Source organism: Aplysia californica, unplaced genomic scaffold (genome assembly GCF_000002075.1).
Source record: "Aplysia californica isolate F4 #8 unplaced genomic scaffold, AplCal3.0 scaffold00031, whole genome shotgun sequence".
Classification (NCBI taxonomy): domain Eukaryota; kingdom Metazoa; phylum Mollusca; class Gastropoda; order Aplysiida; family Aplysiidae; genus Aplysia; species Aplysia californica.
Window position 1 is genome coordinate 1,358,196 of NW_004797301.1, and position 11,152 is coordinate 1,369,347.

General features: G+C 40.8%; 1 protein-coding gene across 1 annotated transcript in view; it reads right to left on the reverse strand.

The window, feature by feature from the left end:
* Positions 1 to 6,315, reverse strand: part of LOC101855466 (zinc finger protein 729-like) — a 16,844-nt gene extending 10,529 nt beyond the window's left edge. Inside the window, exon 1 of the mRNA XM_013091286.2 lies at positions 5,168 to 6,315. Within this exon, the coding sequence (XP_012946740.1) occupies positions 5,168 to 6,068 (901 nt within the window). The 5' untranslated portion in view covers positions 6,069 to 6,315. The remainder of the gene's footprint in view (positions 1 to 5,167) is intronic.
* Between the last annotated feature and the right edge of the window lie 4,837 nt (positions 6,316 to 11,152).

Here is an 11,152-nt window from a genome sequence, read left to right on the forward strand (position 1 = left end):
AATCTGTTTAACTTGCTACAAGTGCTTAAATGATTTATCACCGGACTATCTAAAACAGCTTTTAACACCCTATGTGCCTCCTAGAACGCTCAGATCATCAAGTGACAAAACAACCCTTGTTAAGCCTAAAATAAATTACAAATCATACGGCCAACGCTCTTGTTCATATTTTGCCCCACTTGTTTGGAATAGGCTTCCAAAAACTATCGGAGAAGCAGAAAATCTATAAATTTTTAAGAAGAAACTAAAATCATTTCTATTTTCATCATATTTCGATTAGACAGAATGCATCCAAGCTGTAGATCGTTGTGAGTTTGTATGTGCGTTTGTGCATATGTACGTATGTGTGTATGTATGTGTGTGTGATGCGTGCGTGAGTGAATATGTGTTTGCATGAGTATGTAACACTATATACCTTTAAAACTGATTTGTAAATCCATAATATGTATCATGTTAAGCGCATAGAGCATTGCATAAGTGGATATGTGCTATATAAATGCAATCCATTATTATTATTTTAAGTTATCTTACTACAATTAAACACGGCTATAGCGGGACATTTTGTTCCAGAATAACAATTCTGCTGTAAAGCGAGTACCCGCTATAGGAATGCAAAGGGGAATTTACCGAAAAACTTATAAAAATCCACATGAATATCTCACTTCCATAGCAATAAAAGTTGCGCTTTTGATTAGTCTTCCTTTTCTTGTCAACGTCGTTGATTATCTCGGCTTTTAATTCGAGAGAGAAACATTTCCTTTTGTTATTGTCATTGTTGGAAGCCATCTTTTCCTCGGTTTCGTTGCTTGTGCTGCCTATCATATCGGAAGAGCAACTGTAGAACTGGTGAAGTGGATGCGTGCCTATGAGCATCAATGATCACAATTCAATGGATCCGGAATAGCACTGCATGCTCTCTTCTTTTACTTTTTGGTCTAGCCTAGGCATACGGCTATGGCCTATACGCTCTCATACTGAGCCTCTCAGCTACTGCACATAAATAACTTTTGGAGTGGCTCACGTAACGCGTCTCTCCGCACCATCCCTCTCTGCCACACCTCACTCATCACTGGACTGGCCATTCACAACGCTGCACCGTTGACTGCCTGTTTTGGAGCCGGTCTACAGCCCCCCCCCTCCCCCCAGATAAAGCTCGCTCGATCTCTCCTGCTGTATCCGAGTTCGGGACTTTCCTTGCCCCGCTAAACCCGAGCACAGGTAATCAAGTTTACATAGAGAAAAAAAGGGGATTCCGGTAAGGTCCCGCTGTGGGGATGGCCCTGCTGTAGCGGGTGCCGCTGTAATCGTGTTCTGCCGTATTCTCTTTATTATGAACGAGATATCTACCCAAGTTTATCTAACAGATAATATAAATAATATATTATAATGAATCTAACAACAGAAAACGAATGATCAAGATGAGATGTGGTTGCTATCCTACACACTTAAAACACAAGCCTGAAATTTACTCTGTCTACACATTCATCCCACTTGAGCTTTTAATAATAATAATAAATAGCATTTGTATAGCGCATATCCCCGTTCTACAGCAGGCTCTATGCGCTTTACACTATATTATTACCCAAGCAGACCATAGAACACTCAGAAACATTCTCAGCTTCCCGGGAAGCATACAGTGCAAGCAGCTGATTAAGCGCTCAAACACTAACAAACTGACAAGATCTTTCGCTGTCTATAGCCGGGTACCCATTCCCACCTGGGTGAAGTGAGGAAAATTCGTGTAAAGTGCCTTTCCCAAGGACACAACGTCGGGCCCCTGACGGGATTCGAACCCACGACCTTACGGTTGCGAGTCCGAGAGCCTAACCACTAGGCCACCTTTTCTCAAACATCATGTCATTTTTTTACATTTCAAGAGAAGGAACACACAACAACCACAGGAACACTGGGTTATTTTCTGTAATCGTTAACGTTGGAGACCTGTGATTTCTTTCCACCGACCCACAAAAAGGAATGACCAAAAAAAATGGTCAGCACGTCTGCGTTGTACAGGCATAAAGTCAAAGAAAAGATAGTTTGCCTTGTCATGTCACTGTGTGATGGAATGAGGAAGTGGACAGTGAGTCTATGACACTGACAACCATTTAACCGAACTTTCTTTTAATTTCAAAGGAGATGGAACTGCACATCTATCGTAGCACAAAACTACAATATATTCTATTTATACACATTATATGTTATAATGTTATTTTGCCTAAACTGTCCACCCTTTAGCTCTCCATGCCAAGCTGTAGCCACCAGTAGTTGCACCTCACTACCATTACCATTAAAAAAACCAACGGCACAAACCATTTGCTTTTCTCCTGTTCACAAACATAAACCATAAAATAAATAAACGTCTGGAGAAACTTCAAAAGAACCGTGCCACCTCAATTTGTCGATGTATCTGGTGACAAGGCTTCTGTGGGCTCACAGTGATACGCAAAAGGTCTGGGACTAATGAGAATCAGGTAAAGGGGTTTTAAAATGTAGCCTACGTCTGCCTACCTTGGGATGAGCATGAAGTTGGCGGTACAGTAGGGCTGGCGAGTATAACGGGATGGACTCACAAAAAGTCATTTTGACCTGTGATAGACTGGCAGAGACTAGAGACAATTAAACTGTGGCCAATCTTGACTCATCTAGATCTGTCTAGCGCGATTGCCATGTGCAGGGGAAAAACAAGAAATAACCAATTGCAACAGGTACAGTAGTCTCCGTCTAAACTCACGGTGCTCGTGAGGGCTCCTTAGCGTGTATGCTTAAATACGGAGTGTGTGTTTACATAAACCTTTGCTAAGGGAGGAAAGTAGGCGGTCATTTCAATTCCTAATTACTCTAGTGATCTCCTTTGGAAGGAGGGGGTCATTTTGGCAGAAAATGTGATGACACGGGACTGTTTCGTGAAGGATTCCCCGACTGGGGTTAAGAATACAAAAGTGTTGAATGGGGGGAAGGAGAATGGCAGACTCAATGTAATGAAAATATGCACTATAAACGTTGGGAACAGATAGCCTAAGAGGAAACCGTTGGTGAAAGTCATAGTCATAGAGACAACGGACCAGCCACACGGCTTTCCAAGCGACCACCCCGATCGTAACTTCATGCAGAATCATTCTCAACGTTCATTTCTCTTGTGATTCGATGAACAAGTACGTTATATAAGTTCTACTTCGAGCGCAGCTGATTAGGCTTACTTGGCTAATCTTTAATCCTGTCTAGATCTAGTGTTTTATGGCATTTACGGGTGTCGCGCATCAGGCCTAGATCTAACTAAACATTACACGCAGTCACTCAAACACCAGTCAGAAACCTTCTCTCAAAGACAATTTCCAGTGACCAATCAAAGAACATTTCAGTCCCCTCAAATCCCCCCCCCACTTTTCACCGACCGGTCCTAGACCTAGGTGTCAGTGGAAAGTTGGATGTGAAATGAAAGCTGTACTGTCCATCACTCTCTTTGTTCGGCATGAGGGGCACGCTCACCAATTTTCTAGGCTTGTCTTATGCAGGCTGTGCAGGTAGTAGTGAAAATTTCCCCTTGTCAAGCTTTACTTGTCGACATGTTTCGGGGATCGGAGCATGCGTTTAGAGGGAGTGACCAAGCGTTCGTACATCTGAATTATATGAGTAAAAAACCAGCCAGATGACGAAAGCATGCATTTGAGCGGAGCGTGAGTTTAGGCGGAGACTACTGTACTGCTCCAGCTGAACTTTCTGGAACATTTCTGCTGGATCAGAAGCTAGATGTTGAGGCAGGACAAACACTAGAAAACCGCAGATCTCACAGAGACGTACATGAGAAAGTTCAGAAAGAGATTATACAATCAGCCGCCGAGTGAGTGCTGTGTGCTGTTTTTAGTGTGTACCTCTGGCCCATTGAAAGTCGACAGAGATAAAAATGGGAAGAGGCTAGCCGTACTTAATGACGGCTAGACTGGCAGTCTAGCTGTACAAATTCTGAATATGATGGCTAGACTGACCATTTAACAAAAAATAGGCCTACTGAATTGTATATATATATACATTTTTAGTGTGCAGTACCTAAAGTATTTGTATTTGAGACGAAACCAGGTGCCTTGATGACAGTGCATGTATTTTAAACCTCCTGTTTTCTAATGTTAATAGGGCCTAAGATAAGTACGGCTAGACTGGCAGTCTAGCCGTACTTAAGTACGGGTAGACAGCCAGGCTAGCCGTACTTAAGGACGGCTAGACTGTCAGGCTAGCCGTACTTAATATTGATGGCTGAATTGTTAATGAAATTTTTAGTTTGCAATGCCCAAAGTATTTGTATTTCAGACAAAACAAAAAGGTGCCTTACTGACTTGCATGTATTTGAACCTGAATAATTACTAGATCTAGATCTAATGAGACCTGTGTACTTAACAGGCTTGAGTCGATAGGGCCAAATCTAGATCTAAGTACGGCTAGACTCTCAGTCTAGCCGTACTTAAGTACGGCTAGCCACTTCGATAAAAATGTGTGTCACAATCATATTCACCCCCACTCCCCGGCTACTGAACAATGAAAGGGAAGTCTAGACATGATAGATGTAAATCTATTATAATGAATTGAGCACTGGTTTGTGGAAACAGACATTGGCGTGTGCTAAGCATTGTGCCACAACTCGTTGCTCACATTGAGCTATAAAGGACTCTCAGATTCAATAAAATCCAACGTAAGACCAAACCACTTTATGATATTTTGCACTAGATCTAGATAGATCAAGTTTCACTGTGTATTGCATAAATTGTCCGACCGTTCCAAGTCCTGCTTTTTGCTTTTATGTTTTTATGCCGCGTGAAATTTTCTACATTTAGAATGAATTTGAGCCGTGATAACTTTTTTGGATTTTAATATATATATCAACAGCAGTTCCATTGCCGCTACAGCTTTTTCTGATCCAATAAAAGCAGATCTACTTTGAAACACTTTACATTTCTTCGTGGTATTCTTTTATTTAAAATAAAGTCTATAAACACTCAGATTCAATGAACATATGTACGTCGGGCCCAATAAATTTGTCATGCCAGTACAACTGCATGATGTACCTTGCACGTCATGGAATTGCTCATTTTTTAACAACTGACAACTTGACAAACCGCATCAAGAAATGCAGAACACACTGTATCAAAAAGTCCACACACAGAAGGATTCTACGTACCAGAACTTTCACCGTGATCCCAGCTGGCCCTGACAACAGATCCTGAACTTGTGACTGGATCGGCAGAGAAAGTTGAAGTTGGACTACTGGGAGCAACAACATCAGTGTCGGGGTTGGCACTCTGCTCCATACACAAGCTCCTCACATTGGAGATTTGCAGCTGTAGTCCTCCAGCCTGACTCATGTGATCCTCAACAAACATGGGCTCAGCACACGTATCCTCCACATCTCCCACTTGTCCTTCTGTCTTTCCTACCTCTAAAAAGTCTGGACCTTCCCATTCTGACACTTCATCTTTCACAAAATTCTCCACTTTTGGTTTCACTTCATCACCAAAGTCAGGAAAATGTCCCAATAGTGGTTCGGTTCTCACCGTACAGATATCTGTGAGACACTCTGGTTTAATGACAGGTTTCACGTCTTCCTCCTCTATACAGATAGGCTCATCTTTTACTACACTGCGTCTGAGAGTCTGGCTACTTTCACTTTCAACGTTCAGTTTGTCATTTGTCTCGGCCTTGACGTCACACGGACATTCAAAACTGGACTCTTCTTTTACTGATAGATGTTCCTCATCAACACCCACAGATTCAATTTCTCTGCCTATAATGTCATGTTGTTTTACATCTTCCCTACTTAAACTGTTAGTATAAAGAGTACCGGTACTAGATCTAGGTCTAGTACTAGATCTAGATCTAGTCCCAGAATTAGACATAGATCTAGGTTCACCTTTAACAACTATGCTATCAATCCCAAGATTCACTATTTCTCCAGAAGAACAAGGAACAAATAAATCACAAGTTTTCACACATCCACAGCCATTATCATTTCCAGAGTTAAGTCTACACACATGTGACATTGTTATTGTTGTGTCTTCCTCACAGTGTTGGTTGGTGTCCATTTGTTTACTTGTGTAGAAAATGTCAGCAATCTTGATAACACAGTCAAAATGTCAATGATGACACTACCCTAACATGTACACACAATTACTTCTATAAAAGCGAATAAACATTGCCATGAAGAGTCAAACTGACTTCATGTTCCAAATTTGATACGTTCAAGTTCAAGCATAGAAGACCAAGATATTGCGTCCATTTTCTAGGATCAAACAAGTATGAAGACCTTTAGAACAGTTTTAGCAGTAGGCCTCTCAGCCTTTAACTGTTGTATTCGGTCAATTTATTATTATGATTATTATTATTATTATGATGATGATGATGATGATGATGATGATGATGATGATGATGATGATGATGATTATTATTATTATTATTATCATTATTATTATTATTATCATTATTATTATTACTATCATAATTATTAGGAAGAGGCTAGCCGTACTTAATGACGGCTAGACTGCTAGGCTAGCCGTACTTCAAAGATACTCCACTACTCTCCATGAGTATCTTTGCTTATGGCTAGACCCGCAAACAGAAAACAATAGGCCTACTGAATTGTAAATAAATTTTTAGTTTGCATGCAGGACGAAACCAGGTGCCTTACTGACAGACACTGCGTGTATTTTAAACCCGAATGATTACTAATGAGTAATGAGAGCTGTGTACTCAACAGGTTTCTTATAGGGCTAAGGCTACCCGACTCACGCACTGAAATCTAGATTCTAAGAACGAACGTTTTATTCAGAGACCGTTCAGATTGGGCAGATCCATCATCCAGTGCCAGATCTGTGACAGACATCGGTGATCATGGTTCTCCATTCATTCCTTTGCTCGGATGCTCTCAAAAAAGTTATGCGTTTTCCTAATCTTTCCCTGTTACCCATTTGTTAAGATTACCCAAGTATGTTGTTCTGGGCCTATCCCTCTCGCTTGCCCTCAGTTTTGCCAGTGAGAGCTAGGTGTTCAAGACCCTTATGTCTATTTATCTAGCATCTGCGTTTGTTGCCATTTTTTGTCCAAAAGTTGCCACAAAAATGGCAAAAGTTGCCATAAAAGTGGCAATTTATTTTCAAGCTTTCAACTCTCTGTGACGACGTATCATACCTTGATAAAGGCAACTTAATCTCAAGCACCAGAATTTCTTGAGCTCTATTTTAAGCATCCAGAAAATCATGTAGACATACAGAGTGTAAAAACGTGAAAAATAAAGGTACCACAATAGAATGAAATCAAAATTAGAACAGCACGTATAGCCTTAACAACCACACAAATTAACTGATAAGGGCGTGCGTCCATCTATCCAAAGATTGGCCGTTTTAACCCTAAACGAGGGTAATTCAAGAAAACGTATAGGATATTACATCATGTTGTTGTTGTTGTTTTTTGGTTGTTGTTGTTGTTGTTGTTTTTTGGTTGTTGTTGTTGTTGTTGTTTTTTGGTTGTTGTTGTTGTTGTTGTTTGGTTGTTGTTGTTGTTGTTGTTTGGTTGTTGTTGTTGTTGTTGTTGTTTTTTTTTTTTGGGGGGGGGGGGGGGGGTGTTTAGTAGAGGTTTTTCGGCGCTCGCAATTTCATAAGTTCATATGAGCGCCAGAAGATTAGAGGTGTTACAAGAGAGTAACAAACATAAAAAAAGAAGAAGGGGAGATAAGGACGATATAAGATGTTTGATAGGAAAGAAGGAACATACCACACCAGAGCAACCGCCAACCACCCACTTACATAATGTAAATTATGGAATGACACTTAAGGGGCCTATGTCAGTACATATGTGTTCGGTTTTGGTGGAGACGCGCTCTAACATAACACATGTATATATATATACACAGTCGAACCTGCCTTAACAGAAACCTGTGTAAAACGGAAACCTGTCTAAACGGAATCACAACCCTCCCCCCTTGATATATTCCTCTTTAATTACCTGTTTAAAACGGAAACCTGTCCAACGCAGAAACGGAAAGAAAATTCCGCTCCCTTCCGAGGGTTTTACCTGGAGACGGAAAATGCTTTGTCCGCTCAGCCCTGATTTGAAACAAATCTCGCAAGTTTGGTTCCGCCGACTCTAAACTTAACGCTATGGCCATGCCGCTGGGCGAGGTAGGGGAGTAGGGGTACAATTTGGGGGTAGATGTTACCCCATCACGTAAGCCCTGAAAGTAGCGAGCCACTATGGAAACTTTCCTGGGTAGCCAGGCCAGAGGTGTGAAATTAGATTGACCAATGCCTGCCGCCCTGATCGTAGGCCAGCCGAGAAAAGAGTTCCTCGAATCGTTGTTACAATGATGGCAGTAAGGGGTGGCTTTGGTTGACTGTGCTTGTTACACCGATGGGTGGGGCTAAGGGTGGAAGCAAAGGAGATGTTCAAACGTATCTGTTTTTAAATATAGGTTAGACAGTAGTCCTATGAAAGGCAAGCACTGGTGGTAATTTGATTTATAAGGAAGACTGACGCATGTCATTATCAGACAGGATAGCAATTGAGAGGTGTGAAGTTTTAACCACTGTTTGCGATCGGACAAGCGATCCTTGATGTTGATCCCACCGGCTGGGCCTTTGAACTCCCCCCCCCCCCCAACCTCCATCTCCCCCTAAATTCCCATGTCTAAGACGGAATTTTTTTCTGGCTCCCTTGCGATTCCGTCTTACACAGCCACCCATTGTCAAGGAGAAAAGTGGTCGTATAAGACAGGTGGCCGTCTTAGGCAGGACTGATCAAGATGAAGAAAGCAAACCATTTCCATCTGAAGTCCCAATCGAAAGTAGCTGCATTGTTGTTGTTGGTTTATTTTGTTTGTTATTTTTTATTCTGTTGCTGATTTTGCGCTAAGGTGACAATAAAACGAAATGTATCAGACGAGGAAGACTGAGTGCCATGTTTAAACAAACACATGGGTCGCCACCACTCGGAGAACGAGCGACGCTTCTGTCGCAAGCTCATATGTTGACGTCCTTTGTTACAGACTGGGTAAACAGTGACCACTCATCTCACTTACGATTTGTGTATGAGTTCTGGGCGGGGCTTACGGGTTATGAACTGTCCCCGTAGAATTATGCAAATTTAGAAGGCCAAATTATGCACAAAAAAGCAAAATTATGCAAAAATTATGCAAGTTACCGTAACACCATTCGCGACATGTTTTGCACTTTTTCAACACGAAATTTCTTGATTTTCATGTTTTATGTACAGAAAAATTGAAAACAGAACATATCAGTATCAGTAATTTGTTGTGTATTTGGAAAAGAAAACAATACACATCAGTAAAAAAAATAAAAAATCTCTGTAACTTTCAGCTGTAGATCTAGATCTATAGAGGAAAGAAAAAAGTTTTTAAAGAAAGGACATCTGGACCTCTGATGCTGGCACATTACTAAAACCAGGGACACCTGTTAAACATGAAATATCAGCAGAATGAGAACAACAACTTTTGATGGATTGAAAAATTGAACATGCTCAAGGAACAAAATCACAACCCAAAATCAAGATCTAACAAGGGAAATAACCAACTTTTCACTTAAATGAGACTTATTACGGTGATTACGTCCCTTTAGTCACATGTCGAGGCGTTAATTAATTGTTTTGTGGAAAAAAACGTGAAAAAACGCGGATAATCCCAAATTATGCAAATGTCCTACGGGGACAGTATGAAGGATCACATGCTTACCTCACCAGCAGCTGAAAATTGGTACCTATTAGTCAACAGCTAGTGGGAGGGGCCTACGCAACATGATCGGTTGGAGGGACTACATAACAACAACGATAAGTGATTGGATTATGACGGCTCGCCCACAACGCCAGGGGCCAATGCACAATTTATGACAAAACGTAATGGAAGGACTGAGGAGGCCGTCTAAGACAATTTTTTGCTATATTTCTGTTTCAAAAATGCAATTTTCCGCGGGGCCAGATTTATGTGTCCCAAAAACTGCATAAGTTATTATTAATTTCCCGCCGTTGATCAGCTAAGCGAGTGGATAAGTGAGATGGAGCGTGGTATTGTAGTAACAGAGACCTAGGTTTCTGGTAGTAATAAGAATAAGTAGACTTAGATTACCCTAGACAGAATGGAAAACTCCAGGGGTCGTTGTAATTGGCTTTTGTATCGTATATAAAACCTATTTTGTAGATGTGTTACACTCACAATGACACAATACAGAACATTTAAGAGACGGGCTAGGCCGACTTCAACCCAATGTCAGGGCCAACCTGGGCTGAGAGGGAACAACGCCCCAGCAGAAAGACGGAGGTTCTCATTAAAAATTTCTCCCCATACGGGAATCGAACTGAGGTCTTTTGCGTGTGACGACGAAGCGCTTGGCTCGTGCACATTAAAAATAAACAGGCCTTTGCATCGTAAGAATAGCCAATCCAATATTAATTGTGCATTGAATAGAGCTTTTTATTTTTTAACAACCCGACTATGAAAAAAAAACTATCTTGCACTTTTGGTGGCCTAAATAACTGTCCCCGTAGGATTATGCGATTGTGCGGCCGCGTTTTTTTCGCGTAATTCTGCACATTTGCATAATTTTGGATTCCCCGCGTTTTTCCCCCTTTTTAAAAAAACAAAACAATTAATTTTATTAATTAACGCCTCGCCATGTGACTAAAGGGAAATAATCACCGTAATAAGTCTTATTTAAGTGAAAAGTTGGTTATTTCTCTTGGTAGAAGATCTTGGTTATATTTTGGGATTTTGTTCCTTGAGCATGTTCAATTTTTCAATCCATCAAAAGTTGTTGTTCTCATGTCTGCTGATGTTTCATGTATGACAGGTGTTCCTGGTTTTAGTAATGTGCCAGCATCAGAGGTCCAGATGTCCCTTTAAAAATTTTTTTTTTTTTACATTTTTCTTTCCCAGATCTAGATCTAGATCTAGAAATCTAGATCTGAAAGTTATAGAGATTATATTTTTTAGTTGTTTTTTTTTTTAAACAGAGATGTGTATTGTTTTCTTTCCAAATACGCTACAAATTACTGATACTGATATGTTCTGTTTTAAATTTTTCTGTACTTTAAACATAAAAGGGGGCTCTCGTGGCCTAGAGGTTAAGCTGTTGGCCTCTCACTCAAAAGGTCCCGGGTTCGAATC